The sequence below is a fragment of the Aptenodytes patagonicus genome, chromosome 20, assembly GCF_965638725.1.
Source record: "Aptenodytes patagonicus chromosome 20, bAptPat1.pri.cur, whole genome shotgun sequence".
NCBI classification, from domain to species: domain Eukaryota; kingdom Metazoa; phylum Chordata; class Aves; order Sphenisciformes; family Spheniscidae; genus Aptenodytes; species Aptenodytes patagonicus.
Window position 1 is genome coordinate 2273011 of NC_134968.1, and position 17834 is coordinate 2290844.

At 66.3% G+C, this 17834-nt stretch overlaps 1 protein-coding gene across 1 annotated transcript; it reads left to right on the top strand.

Moving 5' to 3' along the window:
• The first annotated feature begins 6086 nt into the window (after positions 1–6086).
• TBKBP1 (TBK1 binding protein 1) lies at positions 6087–17574 on the top strand. Its single transcript, XM_076356679.1, is given in 15 exon segments — positions 6087–6150; positions 7147–7423; positions 9141–9354; positions 9356–9367; positions 9442–9486; positions 9488–9565; positions 9642–9746; positions 10278–10396; positions 10398–10429; positions 10519–10596; positions 10599–10696; positions 10787–10836; positions 15650–15768; positions 16088–16833; positions 17079–17574. Coding segments are annotated over 13 exon segments (1812 nt in total). The 5' UTR covers positions 6087–6150; positions 7147–7423; positions 9141–9153; the 3' UTR covers positions 17208–17574.
• Positions 17575–17834: the final 260 nt, after the last annotated feature.

Below are 17834 nucleotides of genomic sequence, written 5' to 3' on the forward strand. Positions count from 1 at the left end.
CCCTGCGCCTGTTATCCCTTAATCCCGTTACTGCTGGCTGTAGAGGGAGGGCCAAATACCTATTTTATATACTTTATTTTTTTTAAGAGCTGGTTTCGCTGCTTGGCAGATTTAATTTATAGAATAAATCCTTGAGGTGGTTGTTTTTTTGGTTTGGGTTGGTTTGTTTGTTTTTTTTTTTTCCCTCCTTTTCCAAGTGCCATTTCAGCACTGGAATCAAAATGTCCTTGTCTCAGCAGAGCCTGCCTCAGCTGGCAGCCCGGCGTCGCTTGCGCGGCGCTGCCGGAGCCGTGCGGCCGCCTGCGAGGGCTGCGAAGGCGCTGCCGCGGGCGGTAGCTCCGCTCTGGCGCTTTGTGTCGCGCCCCTTTCCTTCCAAACTAATCCCTCGGTGCAGGTGGGGGAAAAGTTTAATCTCTAAAAGTGCCCGTTAATGCAATCCTGAAATTCTAGCTCCGAACCAAGTTCCTTTATTAACTTACTTTTGTCAATTTGTCAGTCGTACCTAGCGAAGGAACCGGCGCTTCGGTGCTCGTCTGCCTTCTGATAGCAAAGACTCTAACCCGCCGTGACACGCCAGCGCCGTCACCGCACCACCTCCCCGCCGGCTGCGCCCGCTCAGTAATAATGATTGGAAAGGACCCAGTTACTAACAAATCGGTAGGACCGATTTATTTACCTTCTAAATTAAAAAAAAAAAAAGAAAAAAAAAACCGCTTTATTTTTGTTTTCCTTACTTTTTTTTGCTGCTTCATTTTCCCAGAGCCCGCCGCGTCTCCTCCTGCCAGCAATCTTCCCCCGCCGCGGTGGCTCGGAGAGACTGTGTGGGTGTGCGCTCAATGAGTGACGATCGCCCGTTTCCTCTTTGGGGGAGCCGGAGGTGACAGCAGTGTGTCATCAGCCATATGTGCCACTCCGGCACCCGAGGATAGCGGGGCCGTGCGGAACTATTTCTGGGAGCAGGAGCTCGGTCTCTCCTCCCAACGCTGGATTTCATTTATTTAGCATCTTTCCGGCGATGGGTGGCTCGAGGTGAGCGGGCTGATGTGCCGAGCTCCCCCCCGGGACGGCTGCGTCCCTACGGGGAGAAGAGAAAACCCGATTTCCCTGCAGCCTTGGGCAGGGGAGGGGGCGGAAACAACCAGCAACTTGATTTTTCTAGTCTCGGAGGTGATAGCGTGGCCTCGGCGCCCTCCTGCGAAGGGCTGCTGTAGTTCGCAGTCGCTGTCTGGCACCGCCGGCACTTGCTGAATGCAGCGGTTTCCCACCCGTGGGGGTGGCGCAACGGCAGCACAGGGGGACAGGGTGGTCAGCGTGGCCCTTGAGCTGGTGTCACCCCTCTGGAATGAAACTTTCTAGCTGAGGGGACCTTAATTTTACGGCTGTTCTCCTTAACCCTGTTGTTGAGGCGCTGGCTGCGAGCAGAGCGGGTGGTTTTGCACGTTGCGGCGGTGAACGGTCCGTGTGTCGGCTACCGGGGAGCGCCGGAGGAAACCACGCTTTCCTGCGACGGGGAGCATCCCACCTGCGAAACCCGGGCACTGTGTGGCTACAATGGCATCGCTCGTGTACCCTCGCCCGGCAGGGACACGGGGCTTTCCTGCCACGACCGAAATACCGGGGCGTCCAGATGAGAGACGTCCAGCCTCCCCCCTGCGAGCGCCCAGGAGCTGGATGTGCCGCGTGGGTGCTTAGGCCAGGATCAGCACGATTACGGAGGGGCTGTGCTGATCAGGGACGGGCTCCAGCATGGCGACTTACAGGGCTTTATGCTCTCTGGTCACCGGCTGCAGCTTTCCCCTGCTTTATGCTCCCTTGTATCCTCCTCCAGTTGTTGCTCCCGGGGCCGGGACAGGGGATCAGGCAGCAGCAGGGGTTGTGCGAGGACTCGCAGCTTTTCACTTGCATCCCGCCAGGCTGAGCTCGAGCCTACGGTGAGAAATGGCGTGGATGCAGAGTTCCACCACTGCAGCTCTCCGGTGCCAGCTAACGTCACGGTTTCATTCGTCCGCGCGTGCGGCTGCCTCTCGTGTTTTAGCGAAGTCGCTCCATGCTCAGAGCCGCGGCTTTTGGGGAGCTGAGAGCATGATGTGCCGGTCCTGGTTGCTGGGTCGTAGCCCCCACCGGGCGCCGATGCGAGCGCCGGGCTGGGAACGTTACTGCAGCCTTTGCACTGAATGCACAGGGGTGAGCACCTCGGTGAGGGTGCTCGGGGTGTGGAGTGGGTGCTCGGGCACCCCTGGGGAGCCCGAGGATGCCTCCAGCCCGCCCAGGGACGCCTTGCGCGGGTGGGAGACGAGCTCAGTGCCGGCTTTTTGAACACGCGGGGCTCTTCTTTCAAGCCAGCGCGGTTCCACAGCGGGGCCAGATAAGCCAAGTGGAAAATGGTCGGAGGTTTTCCGCTCTGCGTGGCCGGGTGATGAGGTTCTCGCCGTAAAGATGCTTCTGCGCCGCTCTAACCCCTCTGCTCACAACAGCGCTTCCACAACCGTGTCTGCGGCTGCCGGTGGGAATGGCGTTTTGTGTTCCTGCGTTAGACCCTGTTGGTGAGCAGGAACCGATGGACGAATTTACTGCTCGGCCTCGTCCCGGTGGCGGCCGGAGCTGATGGGGGTGGAAAGGAAAACCTCAGCCGGCTGCAGGCTAATGCCGCTGGGCGTCACCGGGGCGGATTTTAAGTGTCCCCCGCCAAAAGGCAGCCAGGCTAATTTTTTTTGTTGGTAATAACCGAGGAGCCCAACGCTGCCTCCGCCATAAACGCACTAAATAACTTTGCTCAGGCAAGTAAAGCCTTTGATTGAGGGATCTGACGGGCTCCTTCGTTCCTTCTGAGTGGTTAATGGAGGTAACGAATGAGAGACTGTCCCCGAGGATGATGAAGGCGACGTTTTTGGGGTTCAATTGACATTTCTAGCACAGCTCAGGCCTCGTGTGAACCCGGGGAGTTTGCAGCCTCCAAGTAACGTGGGCTATTCAAGGAGGAGATGCAGGCTGGGGGTCAGGAGAGCTTGCTCTTCCCCTGCCTGCCTTCCCCTGCTCTTCCCCTGCTCTCCATCGTTTCCCTGCCGTGAGCACTGTGGAAGTGCACCGATTAGCCGAGACCTTGAGCGTACCCGAAATGCATTAGAGTTAAGTAATTCAGTTATGGCGTTAACATGGGGATCTGGGAGAGAGGCAGGTGCGAGAGATGCTTGGAAATGCCGGGGAGGCAGCTCCCAGCTGCAGGGCGAAAGCACGGCTGGACAGCGGGGAAGGGAGCACGAGGGACCGGCCTGGGCGGGCCGCGGAGGCACACGTAATATTGGGGGGGGGTGGAAAAACGTGGTTTTGAGCAGGATTTTGAAGCAGCTGAGAAGGCGGCAGAGCTTCGACTCTTTCGACAAACGACTTGCCATCGCTCTGCCCGACGAGTTCCCGTGCACGAACGCTGCTGGGAAGTGGGGATTTTACCTGGCTTTGCGACGATGACTGTGAAAGCTGGCTGTAGAAGCAGCTTTAGAGCTGTTCCTGTCACTCTGGGCGTTGCATCTCTCAACCACCACAGCCCAAATGTCCGGGGGTGCTGCAAGCCTGCCCTTGCCCTTGGGTGATCTTCCCTTCGCAGGATGAGGCCGGTCCCCAGCACCCCAGAGGCAGCAGCGAGGGTGGGCGAGGGACCTCCGCCAGTCGGGGGGACCTTTTCCTGATGCTGCCTTCGGCTTAAAAATTTGCAGAAACTATCGGGAGGAGGAGAAAATGCCGCAGGGGGGGATGCCCTGTGCTCCTCTTGGCTCCTGCTGCCAGCATCCCTGCCGGATGGGCTGCTGGCACCCAGGGTGGTGGGTGGGCTGCTGGGGAAAACCGCAGGGGAAGAGCTGCAGCCCTGGGAAGAGCAGAGCATCCCCCAGGGCAGCCGGGCTGGATCCGGCTCTGCCCGTACCCGTGGTCCCGGATGGTGCGTTGGCTGTGGATGTGCAATGCGGACCCCAAATCCCGGGGCCTGGCTTACACGGGCGACGATCGCAGGAGCTTGGATCGTTCCTCCTGCCTCTAAAGTCTCCTTCTGCCTTCCTCCTCTCCAGCCAAACCTGCAACAGCTCCCGGGGCGGCTGCGAGGCTTTTCTTTAATGCGCGGTGAACTTTTGTGCCCTGTCCCCCACGTGCAGCCCCTTGCGGGGGGGGGGGGGGCGGCGGTGCAGCATTGGACCCCATCCCCCTGCCTGCTGCTCCCTGCCGGGCTGCCCATCCCCGGCACGCCGCCTGCCTCCATCACACACGCGCAGGGCTGAGGCCATGCTGTTTTCTTTGCGTCAAAATTAAGTTCGAACCTGATGGAAAACCTTAATTTGCACTTCAAAGTGCTTTGCAGCAATCTGCCAGCGTGAGCAAAGCCGGAGCTGGCACTCGGGATTTTTCCGGGGCCCTGTTTGCGGCAGAGCCTAGCCCCGTGGCTCCTGCTCGCCCCTGCCTGCACCCGTTTGATTCCCCCGGGGTTATTGGTGCTCTCCTGTCTTTCAGCCCAGCCCTGCGACCCCTCCAGCCCCCAAGAGCTGTGTTGATTTCTCCAGGCCGTGCACTGAAGGCAACGTGCTGATTCCCTGGCAGGAACTCAGACGGAAACGGCCGCGCTTTGCTCGCTGAAGCCTTGGAGCAGCCCGGTGCCCACCTGGAATCGGCCTCCCAAAACCTCCTGGGCCTCAGGTTGCGTTTTCGGCTCAGAAACCCCCCCCCCCCGGTGCGGCGCCTGGCTCCTGCTCCAGCCGAAGGAATCACCTGGCATCTCGGCATCCCATGAGCGGTAACCCACCGATGCCAACCTGGGGCGGGCGGGGGTCCAGCCACGCCGCCGACGGCCCCGCTCCCGCTCCGGTGGCGAGGCTTCATGCGCTGAATCACCGCCGCGCTCTCCCGGCGCAGCCCAGGCTCCATCCAAGCGATGATACAGCTGCGCTAAACATAGCGCTGGGAAGGGGGGGGGGGGGTCTAGGATGGGAGCTCCTCGGCCGGGGGCTTCGCTCCCTTTGGGTCTCTGAGGTGGGGACAGGGCCTGGGTGAAGCCAAGCACCATCTTTGCCTGGTTTTTGTACTGACACCTTTTCCCCCAGCCCGGCACGAGCCGTCGCGTGATGGAGGCAGACGGCTGGGACGCAGGATCGCACCGTGCTGACATCTCCCCCATCACCTCTGCTGCCGGTGCCCAGGCAGGAGCAAAGCCCCCCGCCCCCGGCCACCATCCCTGGGGCTCCGCTTCCACCACCCCCCCACCCCCCCCCCCAAGTCCTCGAGTGGGGTGGGATGAGGCCTCGGCAGGGATGTTCGTGCTGTCGGGGTCAAGCCAGTGCCGTGGGTCCGTCCATCCAGGCCTTGGGGTCTGCAGGCGCCAGGCTGGCAGCAGTCCCTCCGCCCGGGGGGGGGGGGGCCGCGAGGGTCTGTCCCCCGCAGCACGGGACTCACCGGTGGAGCCCCCGGCAGCAGCGGCACCGGCGAAAGGAGAGCAGCTATTAATAACCCTGCGCAGCAAAGGGAAAAAAATGTAATTCCATAATGGAAGCGGCTCCGAGAGAACAATTCGGGGAATAAAATGTTCTCGGGGCGGGGGGGGGGGGGGGGAGGCGAGCCCAGCCCCCACGGCGTGTGGCTGCGGTGCTGCTCCGCCATCGCCCCCCGGGGCTGCCCGGGAAGGGAGAAGCCCCCCCAGGCCCCGGGGTCAGCCCCGCTGGGGGGGTGTGGGGGGGTCCCCCGACCGCAGGAGGGGGCTGGGGTCCGGTTCCCCCCCCCCCCCCCCCCCCCCCCCCCGCTCCCGGGGCAGGGCAGGAGGTGGAGGCTCCGGGGGGGGCTGCAGCGGGGCGGGGGTCCGGGGCAGCGTGTGTCGTGTCCCGTCCCGTGTCCGCCCCCCCCCGGGAGCATCCCGGGGACCGCCGTGCTCCGGGGGGGGGGGGGGGGCAGCCCGGGGGCGGCACCGGCGCGTGGCGGGGGGAGGGGGCTGGCGGCCGCCCGGTGCCCACGTGGTTTCGCGGTGTCTCCGGAGCGGAAGAAACGGCGGCCGGGGCCGGGGCCGGGGCTGCGGCGGGGGCGGCCGGGGCCGGCACCGAGACCGAGACCGAGACCGAGACCGACCGGGGTGGGAAAGGAGCCGCATCCCGGCGGGCGCTGCCGCATCGCATCGCATCGCCGGTGAGTGCGGGGCCTGGGCCGGGGCTGGGGGGAGAACCGGGCTGCCCCCGCCCTTCCCGGGCCTGCCTCCTCCGGCCCCATCGCGTCCCCGTCTCCATCCCCATCTCCCCCCGCCACCCTCACCCGCGGCTCCATCCCCATCCCCGGCTCCATCCCCATCCCCGGCTCCATCCCCATCCCGGCCCATCCCCGGCTCCGCCCCGGACCCCTCCTGCGTCTTCGATCCGACCCCGTCCCCCTGTCGGCGACCCCCGGCGCCGGTGCGGCACCGGGCCGGGCGCAGAGGGCGGGCGGCACCGGGCCGGGCCGGGGGCGCTCGGGAGGGCTTACCGGAGGTACCGGGGCCGCCGCAGGCCGGACCCACCCCCCACCCCCCCGCCCCTGCCCCTCCCCCTCCGCCCCTCCCCCTCCCCTCCCCTCCCGCCGGTGCCCGCGACCCCCGCCCGGACTCGCCCGCCCGCCCGGGCCCCACTCCCGGGGTCGGGGGCCACGCTCGCTCCCGGCCCCCTTTGCACGCAGGTTTACACGGAGGTTTGCAGCCCGTCCACGTTCACTCGGGGCCGTGGCAGTGGCACCGCGTCCTGGCCTCCACCGGCCCCCTCCCTGCAGCCCCCCCCGGCTCCCCGCGCCTCCCACCCCCAGCAGCGGGAAAGCACCCAGGGAGGTTACAGCAATGAGGAGGGGGCTTGTACCGGTCGCAGCCCCCCGAGGCTCGGGCAGGGGGTGCGTGGCTGGGGGCTGTGCTGGAACTCGGTCCCACTGAGCGCATCCTCCCAGAACCCCCAAGTGGGGCCGTGTCGGGGGGCCAGGCTGCTGCGTGGTGCCTCTCCCCAAGTGCCAGCTGGGTGCCAGCAGCCCGGTGTCACCTCCTGCCCAGCATAGCCCGTTCCCATCCCCGCCGGCGCACCGGGGCGGTGAGCTGCCGCTCGTTGGCTGAGCCCTCCCGCAGCATCCCGGTGCTGGGGAGCTGCAGCCCTGATTTTGCTCTCTTTAAAGGCATTTGTAGGCCTCGAGGAGGGGCCGACCGCTGGGAACGTGGAGGGGAGCGTAGCTGGTGCGGCGTCGTGGGGACCTCCGCCATTGCCCCTGGAGCCTAATGACAGCGCCGCCATCTCCCGCTGACCCTCTCGTGGCTGATCTCCTGAGTGCCTGCCCACTGCGGCTCCCTGCCTGCGCTGCCCGTGCTGCCGACGCCTGAGACACGCGTGCCTGCGCCGCAGCCCTGCCCAGCCCGCACCGCCTCGCCCCGCGCCCGGGGCCCACTGTAAGGCAGGTGTCACAGTATGATACAGATGGGGAAACTGAGGCACAGTTTGGGGAGCAGCAGGGCCGGGCCGGGGGACTCGGGGCCAGGCTGTGGGTGTAGAGCTGCTGCCAGGCCCTGTGTGTCGGGACGAGAGGGTCCCATCCCTGCTTGGCACTGGGGCTCCCCCTCCAGCCTGTATGGTGCCCCCAGGACCCCCAGGCAGGGTCCAGGCAGGGGTCTGGCGCACACCGGCCCCGTGACCCAGGACTCCTGGGGTCTTGCTTTGAGGGGGTCACGAGGGGCTTGGGGAGTCTCATCTTGGCTTACGGGGGTGCCTCAGTTTCCCCATGAGGGATGATGACGATGCCCTCCCTGCCTAAGCGGAGGTGGATCCTGGGTGTCCCATCTGTTCCATCGCTGCCCCGCGGGGGTGGATTTAAAGCCTTTATGGTGGGGACAGAGGAGGGGTTGGGGTGCTGGGGGGTTTGTCCGCATTTCGTGCTCCTCGTCCCAGTGGAGGCTGCAAAACGCGCAGCTGCGGCAGCCACGACCGCCCGACCCCTGACCGTGCTGGGGCTGCGGGAGCAGCTGGGGGGTCTGCCCTCCAGGGCAGAGTGGGACTGGGGGTGCCAGCGGGGCTGGCCCCCGGCTCCGGCGGCGGCTCGGGGGGGCCGGGCTGTCTCGCCCCGTCACCCTGTAGATATCGCCTCCTTCTCCCGGCTTTGTGCTATGAATTATTTGGGCAGCAGCGGCTCCCAGATGTCTGCCCGAGCCGGCGAGGCTGCGCGCAGCCAGCGGCCACCCGGTGCCCACAGGCCCCTGGCCGGGCCGGGGGGGACAGTGCCAGAGCTCCGCATGCGGGTGCCGGGCTCAGCACCGCAGCCACTGCCTCCTCGCCACCTCGAAGTGTGTTTTCCCTGCCGGCCGGCTGTGCCAAACAGCCCGGGAGCGGTAGCAGAACTGCTGGTGGCAGCGGCTTTTGGGAGCCTTGACCACTCAAAATCCTCGACCGGGGACAAATCCAGCTGTGCAGCAGGATCAGGCCCCCCGGGGCCGGTTCGGGGGCCGTGCCATGAGGCAGGTGGCTCCCCGGGGGGTGAGCGGCAGCGCCGGTATATAGGGCATGCGCGGGCTGCGTGCCGCTGCGGAGGCGTGGGAGGGCGGGAAACAGCTCGCGTGCGGCGCAGGTCAGGAGGCAACAGCACCGGCACCGGCCGCTATTTCTGGCACTTGCTCCCCGGGGGGACATGGGGAAAGTCACTGCGTTCCCCTGGGGCCGCTCCGGCTGGGGGATGCTCTTTGCCACCCCGGCTCCCACCCTTGTCCCTAGCGGTGATGGCCCCTGCTGTGGGGGCTGCCAGGACCCCCGTCCCCCCCCTTCCCCTGGCAGAGGGCAGAGGCGATCGCTTGGCTGGTGTCCCCCTGCCACCCCGGGGGATGCTGCGGGGTTGGAGCCGCTGCCAGTGGCGGTTCCTGGGACCGTCCTTCCTCCATCACCCTTTGCCCTTGGGACACTGCCGAGCTCCTGCAGACCCCGCTCTGTCCTCAGGACCCGACCGGGCTCGGTGGGGGCTGATCCACAGCTCCCCCTGCCCCAGGCTGGATCCTGCACCCAGTGCCCTCGCAGCCCAGCCTGCTCTGGGGGCTTCAGGCTGCCCCCGGCTGGGTTCATCCCCGCTTCGCCCAGGGGACCGAGGCTGCGGGTCACCGGCGTCTGTCTGTCCGTCTGTATCCCCCCAGGCAGGACATGGACTCCCATGTTCGAGGACGACATCAGCATCCTGACGCAGGAGGCGCTGGGGCCGGACGAGGACTGGCTCGACAGCCCCAACACTGACCTCTCGGGCGAGATGTGCTCGGCCTCCCACTTCGCCCTCATCACCGCCTACGACGACATCAAGAACCGGCTGACAGGGCTGGAGAGGGAGAACTCCACGCTCAAGCGCCGGCTCAAGATGGTACGAGGTCAAGGTGAGGGGCCGGGGGGCCGGGAGTGGGGCACAGGGCCGGGTGTCCCCGCTGATGCCTCTGCCCCGTGGCCGCAGTACCCGCTGATCGGTGAGTTTGGGGAGGAGCACATCTTCTCCCTCCTACGAGGCCAAGGAGACGTCGCTGCTCAAGAGTGAGAAGGCGTCGCTGCAGCAGCAGCTCAACCAGTTCCAGCACGAGGTGAGCGGGGCCGGTGGCGCCGGGGGACGTGGGGGTCCCCGAGCTGGCCGCCCACCCCCGCCTGCCTTCCCGGCAGCTGCAGAAGAGCAAAGAGCGGGAGGAGCAGCTGGAGGAGATGATCCAGGCCTACGAGAAGCTGTGCGTGGAGAAGGCTGACCTGGAGACCGAGCTCGGAGAGATGGTGGGTGCCGGCGGGTGCTGCTGGCAGGGACCGGTGCCTGAGGACATCGGGGTCCCCTTCCCCTCTCCATGGCCGCAGCTGGGCAAATGGCTTCTCCATCCCACGGGGCCGCTGGTGCCACCGCAGGGACTTGGTGGGGATGCAGGGCTGGGGGGCCGCGGCTGCTCGCCCCGTTATGGCCGCGTTGGGGGTTGTAGTGATGCACACGGCTTGGCTTTATCCCTGTCTCTTCCGCTCCCACCCGGCCAAGGGATGCTCCCGGCTCCAGCGTGTCCCCGTCCTGGCGCGGTGGGTCGGCTGGGCATCCCCGGCTTCCCCCGCCCCATCCAGCATGATGCTCTGCCAGCCCGGGGGGCCACCCGCGCCGTGCCACCTTCTGGCTGGCCACGTGCTGGGGACAGATCCCCCCGTCGCCCTGCCATGACGGCCACCGGCTCCACGGGGACCCCGAGCGCCGGGTCTTGCCGGGGCGGGGCAGGATGAACCCCGGGGAGGGGTGCGGTGCCAGCGGCTCGCCCTCTCCCCGGGCAGCGGGTGCTGGTGGAGACGCACCTGAGCCGCATCCGGAGCTTGGAGCAGCAGCTGCGGCAGCGCGACAGTGGCACCTTCCCCGGGCTGGGTGCCCCGCTGCCGGGCCAGGAGGTGCCTTCCCGCCCTGCACCCCAACCCCGGCCTGACCCACGGTGAGCTGCCCCCCTCCCTGCCCCGTGGGACCCCCCCAGGCGGGGAAGCCCGGGCTCCGTGCCGGGGCTGAGCCGTGCCCTGCCCGCAGTGCTGGAGCGTGCCGGTGGCTGGCAGAGCCGGGGGCTGGAGGCGGCGGGGCGGCTGGAGGCCGAGCTGGAGGCGGCGCGGCAGAGACCCAGCGCGCCCAGCACCGCGAGGAGCATCTCAAGGCCGAGTGCGAGCGGCTGCAGGCGGAGCTGAAGCACCTGCAGGACACCCGGGAGCAGGTACGGGGCAGGGGTCCGGCTATGCGGGACCACCCCCCATCCCCCGGTGGGTGGGGGTCCGGGTGCCGATGGGATGTCTGCTCTCCCCAGGACCAGTCGGAGCGGGATATGGCCTGGGTGAGGAAGGTGGGCGACGACCAGTAAGTGCGGGGGTGGACCGGGGTGAGGGCTGGGCTGCAGTGGGGGGGGGTCCCCACCCTGGCAGGGAGGGGTTGGGGGCACATGGGGCTCTGCTGGGGCACTGCGGAGCTTCACGTTCAGGGTGTCCTGGGGGGACGGGACCTCCCTCTGGGGAGGGTCCCCGGGGGCTTCCCCCCATTGAAGTGCTGCAGGCAGGTGGGATCCTGCACTCCAAAAGCACCTGCTGGAAAAGCACCCGGGGAGTTTGGAGTTGAACTGGGCTCCAGGCGGCGGGGTGGCCGCAGTCCGGCATCCGGCACCGTGTACAGGCTGCGCGGTGCCGGCTCGGCGAGTGTGCCGCTGCCTCCAGAGGGCACTGATGGTTGTGGCTGCTGTGCAGCACCGTGCAGTCGCCATACAGCACCGTACAGCACCAAGCCGTGCCACGCAGCCATGCCAGGCTGCGGGATGCCAGCCTGGCTGTGCCGGGCAGGACCAGGAGCATGTTCGGGCTGCTCGGGGCCGCTGGCTTCCCCTTCTCCAGCTCGCTCCAGCTCTGCACCAAAACCTGCCAGCAGCGTTTCTTTTTGCAATGGTGTAACTGATGTGGAGCCATCGTGGTGCCGGTGCCGAGAGTCCCTCCTCCGGCCCTTGCGCCTCTTCTGGCCTCCCCTTGCTGCAGCCGTGAGCTCTGGGGGCTCCATCAGGGCAACCCCCGGGGGCGTTGTGTGGCGCTGGGACAGGGACTGAGCACCCCGGTTTGGGTCAAGGCACCCCCAAGTCCGGGGAGGGCTGAGGAGAGCCGGGGGAGGCGGCGTGGCTGTGCCAGGGCAGGGGCTGGCTTCCCCACAGCTGGACCCCTTAACCTCCCCGGGCCAACCCTGGCATCGGGGGTACGCAAAGGAGCCCTGCGCCGGCGCTGAGACTTTCCCTAAAACCAGCCATCCGTAACCCATTTAATTAGGCAACAGCCTCGTTACCCCGCTGTCCTCGCCCACGCGTCCCACCGCGGCTGGGTGCTTGTGAGGCCGCGGCAGCAGGACTTCGCACCCCTGTCCCCGTCCCCCCGTCCGTCCCGTGTCCCCCCCACCCCACCCCATAGCGTGACGCCAGGCAGGATGCGCCGGGCTGGCATCGCGGCTCTCGGGCACCTCGGGCTGCGCCGGGCGGCGATGCGCCGGGGCTGGCAGCCCGTGCCAAGCTGTGGACAGATAAAAGGTGACGCGCGGGGACTCGCCTGGCGCGGGGCAGGAAGGTGCTGGGGTGGGGGGGTTGAGGTGGGGGGGGGGGGGGGAGTGTCCCCCCTCCTTTTTCCTGAGGTGTTGGATGCTTTTGCTGTTTCTTGTCTTCCCGGCGTAAATCAGCACGCGGGGCTCGAGGAAGGCTAGCCGCATCCACGCTGGCATCCCTGGAGGCTGCGGCCGGGCGCTGTCACCCCGTCTCTCCCGCCGTGCATGCCCGGGGGGGGGGGGGGGGGGGGGTCCCTCGATAACCTCCCACGCTTCCCCCCCTTAATTCACTTTATTTTTCACAAAGCTCAGCCCCGCTGTGGGGGTCTGTGCCGTCCCTCTCACTGCGGGTCCCCCCTCTCCCCGTCCCCCTGCCCGCAATATCCAGCCCCCACCGGGAAATAAAACTCCAGATATATGTATTAACATTTCCCAAACCCACCTTGTTTTAAGCCGACTTCCCCAGGTCGGGGTGGGCAAACTGAGGCACGGCTGGCTCCGCGCCCTCACCCCCAGGCCCTGGGGGCACCTTCCCCCCTCCCCGGGCACAGCTTTCCCTCCCCGGCCTTTTCTTGTAAATACGGTCTCTTTTTTTTTTTTGTAACCCGCTCCTCTCACCACTTTTTGGTGTGAAAGGAGCTCTTATCGGCGCTTTCTATCTCCGGGTGACTTTTCTGGCTGGCTTTTGCCGAACTAGTCAGGCGTGCCGCCACGGCGTGAGCAGGGCGGGGGTCCCTCCAGCCCCCTCTGTTGGTTTTTTTGGGTCTTTTTGGTTCTGTTCTTGGTTTTGTCCTTTTTTTTTTTTTTTTTTTTTTTTTTTGTCCTTTTTGAGGTCGCAGCCAGTCCCGTTTGCGCTTCCTCGGGAGGGGGCCGGGGAAAAGCCAGGAGCCAAATCACGGGGAAAGCCCCGGGGGAGCAGGGTTAGGGGGTGCCGGGGGATGGAGGGTGCTGGAAAGCTGCAGGGCCAGGGGGCGCTTTGCAGGATCCGTCCCCAGGGTATCGCCACCGACATCCAGGGGTGACGCGGTGCCAAAAGCCGGGGGGGTGTTGGGTTCAGGTGGTCAGAGCGTCCCCCCCGCCGGCCCCGTGCCCTCTCACTGCCCCGCTGCTGACACCATTTTGGTGGGGTTTTGTGGGTTTTAATGAATCTTGCACCCATGGGTGCCCATGCCAGGGCTGCCGCCGTCCTCGCCGCCTCCCGTTGCCAGCGATGCTTCGCCGGCTGCGCTGGGACATCCCGGTCCCCGGCTCCCCCACCCCGATCCTGCAGCAAAGGGGGGCCAAGCGGCTGCTGGGGTCGTGCCTGGCCCCAGCCCCCCCCCCCCCCCCCAGCCCACGCTCCCCCCCAGCCCGGCAGCAACGGCAGCTACGCCTGCGGTTCCTGCTTTTATTTCAGTCTTCGCCGGCTTCTTGTTTACTAGGTGTGACCCGCTCGAGGTCACCCCTTCCCTCCCCCACCCCTGCTGTCCCCCCACCCAGGGAGGGTCTGCACCTGGCCAGCACCAGCGCACCGCAGATTAACTTTGCCACCAAGGGTGGGGGCCAAGCCCCAGTCCCGGTGGTACGAAGATGCCATCGTGCGTTCCTGTCGTGTCCCCCCCCCCTCCTGGGTTCCTGGGGACCGTGCGGTGCCGACACGGAGGGGTGGGGGTGGGGGGCAGCCCTGCGGTGGGGCAGGAGGGCTGTGATGTGGTTGCTATCTCTCCCGGTACCGACCGCGCCGTGGGGGCGATGGGTATCGTTGCCGGGGCGGGGGAAAGGCACGGCCTTGCCAGCAGCCCTTGGGCCATGCCATTCCCCCTCCACCCCGGCTGGGTCTGGTGCCCCCCACTGGTGCTTTGGGGGGGGGCCACATTGCACCCCAGCCCCCCCGCATGTCCCCAGCCCTTCGCTTTGGTGGTCCCGGCTCAGGGGGGATCTCAGCCGTGCTTGCAGCCCCGCTGTCCCCCCCCCCCACTGGCCACAGCATCTCTGGCCGGGGACAAGGAGGGGACACGGTGTCAGTCGTCCTGCCAGGGCCATGGGGGACCAATCCTGCCGGGTCCTGCAGGATCCGGCTGCTCCCACTGGAGCAGCGATGCTCCGCGGTGCTTTCGGCAGCCGGGCAGGCGTGGGCGGCCAGTTTTTCGGCGGCTGTTTGTTCTCACAGTTTATCTGCAGTTGCGTATCAAAACCTCACAGTTTGCCCTGAAACAGAGCTTTTTGCGGGGGGGCACCGAGACCCCTCCGCGTTTCCCTCCCCCCCCCCCCGGCACCAAACCACCCGAAAAGCCTCGCAGACCCCCTGGCTGCGGGAGGGACCCATGGGGCAGGTCCCTGCCCTCCCTCCCATGCAGGCAGGGGTCCTGGCAGGGTGCCCTGGGTGGGGGCCGGGGGCTCTTTGTGTCCCCCCCCCGCCGGCACCGCTTGCTCCTCCGCCCCAGCGCTGCGGTTTTGGCGCTTCCTCCCTGCACCTCGACGTGACTTTGCAGGGGGCTGGGGTGGCCCCCTGCGGGAGTGGCCAAAATCCAGCAGCGGGGCTGGGGGTGCTGGGGGACACACACCCCCCACCCCCCACCCCCCACCCCCCCCCCGCTTTGGGGAGCGGCCGCAGCCTCTGCACCAGGGTCCTGGGCTCAGAGCCGGGTGCCCACGATGGGCCACAGAGGGGAAACTGAGGCAGGAGAGGTGGGAGCTGGTGGGGCCATGGGTGGGGGGGGTCTCAGGGGCAGCCGTGTCCGGGGATGTCCCTGGGTGCTCATGTCCTCGCTGCCACCCTGGCAGGACCGTGGTGACTCGGGATGTGACATGGGGACCCGGCTGGGGAAACGTCTTTCTCTCTTTCTCTCTCTTTCTCTCTTTCTTTTTCACTTTCTTTTCTTTTTCTCTATTTTTTTGTTTTTCTCTTTCTCTTTTTCTCTTTCTTTTTCTTTCTCTCTTTCTCTCTTTGTTTTTTTCTTTTTTCTCTCTTTTTTCTTTTTCTTTTTCTTTTTCTTTTTCTTTTTCTTTTTCTTTTTCTTTTTCTTTTTCTTTTTCTTTTTCTTTTTCTTTTTCTTTTTCTTTTTCTTTTTCTTTTTCTTTTTCTTTTTCTTTTTCTTTTTCTTTTTCTTTTTCTTCCCCCCCCCCCCCCATGGGATGACAGGAGGGCGGGCAGGGGCAGACCTGTCGGCTGCTGTTACGAGCGGCGTCTCCCGGGTCCCCGGGGTGTCACAACGGCTCAGTTGAACTCTCCGCGCACGGCGCGGGAGGATGTGTTGAGCCCCCAGCCCCGCGGGGCCCTCGGGAAACGGCTTCTCCCTTCGCATCACCGCAGAGAATATGGTTTTGAAAAGCGACACCGAAGTTGGAGAAGAATTGATGACTTTGTCAGGGCCTCCGAGAGCTGGGGGGGGAGTGCGGCACCCACCTCCCTCCCGCTCCCAGCTGCTCCCGGTGCACGGGGCGGCCGCGGGTACAATGCCGGGCAGTGCACAGCCACAACTTTTCCCTTTTGAGTTAAAAACCTGAATTTGGGTTAGTTTTGGGTGCGCCCCACAGCACCCCGTAGCAGGGCCCCCCTCCCCCCCCCCCCCGGCTTGGGGACCGGGGCTGCTTTGCCCTCGGTGACGCTTCGTCCCTGCCGCAGGGTGAACCTGGCGCTGGCCTACACGGAGCTGACGGAGGAGCTGTGCCGCCTGAGGAACCTCAGCTCCCTGCAGAGCCAGATCCTCCGCGCCCTGCTGCAGGAGAAGAGCCTCAACGGCGGTAAGGGGGGCCCGGGGGGGGCTGGCACCCCATGGCTGGACAGGGCTGGGATGCAAAAAAGCAGGGAGACCACGCTGGCTGCCCTCGTCCTCCGGCCGGTGCCGAGCTCCTGCGTGTGTCCATCCCGGGGAGCATCCGTCCCCAAGAGCATCCACCCCTGGGAGCATCCCTCCCCAGGAGCATCCTTCCCGCCGGGGGTCCCCACGGCCGCATGCCCCCGTCCGTCCAGGAGGCACGTGGGTGACGAGGGGTATTTTCTGTGCCGCCGAGCTGATGGGGGGTATCTTCTGTGGCCCCCCCCCCCCCCCCCATTTTGCAGGCCAGCGCCACTCCCCGCTGTCCCAGTGCCATTCGCCAGCCCAGCAGCGCCGCTCGTCCGCCCCGCAGTGCCCCTCGCCCGCTCCGCCGGGGCGTTCGCCGGCACCCCAGTGCCAGTCGCCAGCACTGCAACGGCGCTCACCGGGACCCCCCAGCCAGTCGCCGGCCCAGCAGCGCCGCTCGCCAGCCCCCGGCCCCTGCCAGTCCCCCGCCCAGCAGCGCCGGTCCCCGGTGCCCCCCTCCAGCCAGTCGCCCGCCCAGCAGCGCCGGTCCCCGGCCCCGCCGCCCTGCCCGTCCCCAGCCTCGGCATCACCACACCGGCTCCCCGGCGAGAGGATGGAGCTGGGCTATGCCAAACCCTCCAGCCACCACATCAAAGCCAGCTTCCAGGGCCGCCGCAGCTACTCGGAGGTGAGCAACGTGGCCCTGTACCAGCAGAGCCGCTCGCTCTGGCTCCAGCCCGAAGCCTCGACGCTCCCCAAGCACCGGCCCTACGGCGAGGTGTACCTGGGGGGCGCGGGGGCCCCCCTGAGCGCCCGCGAGCCCTTCGAGGAACACGTGCGCTTCGAGAAGCAATCATCAGATGAAGAGGAGTGGGCGCTCCCCAGCCCCCCCAGCCCCGAGGCGGGGGCCATCCGTTGTGCCTCCTTCTGCGCTGGCTTCCCCATCCCCGACGCCGACGCCGCGCACCGGACGGCCGCTGCCTACGCCCGGGCAGAGCACGCCCAGTCCTGGCCCTCGATCAACGTAAGCGGGACCCCCCGGGGATGTGTTGTGGTGGGTTGAGAGGGGGGGAAAGAGGCAAGGGAACCCCACCACCACGCAGGCAGGGCGATCGCCCCGCAGCATGCCTCGGTTTCCCCACCTCTGACCGGCTGCGTGGCATTCTAGCCCGCACACGGTGGCGGGAGGGTGCTGGGAAGAAGGAGCGGGGGGACGTGGCCCCCACAGGGAGTGGGCGGTGGACTCAGCACCGCCCTGTGCCCCCGCAGCTGCTGCTGGAGACGGTGGATTCGGAGGTGCGGAGCTGCCCGCTGTGCCAGCTGGCCTTCCCCATCGGCTACCCGGACGATGCCCTGGTGAAGCACATCGACTCGCACCTGGAGAACAGCAAGATCTGAGCCTCCCCCCCGCCCCTCCCCGGTCTTTGGATGCTGCATGAAAAACACACGAGGAGCGACAGGGCTCCCGAAATACCTCCAAGTCTTCAGTAGCTACGGAAAGACTGAGCCACCCCCCACCCTGGAGCCCCTGGCCCCCCGTAAGTGGGCTCCTCCGCTCCCGCCTCACCCCGTCCCTGCATCCGCGCTGGGTTTGGATGCTCGAATCAGGGTGCTGGGACAACGCCATCCCGGGTGGCGGCTGGAGGGGACCTGCCTGCACCCTTGGGTGTCGTCTGCACCCTTGGGTGTCACTGCTTGATCTCAGGGAGGATTCAAGGGGCCGGGTCCTGGATCCGGCCCCCAGGAAGCAGGTGAAGGGAAGGGGCTGCCCCTTCCCCGGCTCCTTGGGTTAGAGTTTGGGTTGGGGGGTGGGGTGGGAGCGGGGCTCAGCTGCTTGTTCTCGGTCCCCCTCACCTCATCCCACTGGTTCAAGCATCTTTCCACTCTTTTACATTAAAAGCCCCCCCCCCCCCATTTCTCCCTCCTCCCCACAACGATGCTGCTGAGAAACAAACCCCGAGGTGCAGCATGGACCCCCCCCAACTATTGCACTGGGCTCTGTGGCCTGGGAGCTCTCCCTGACCC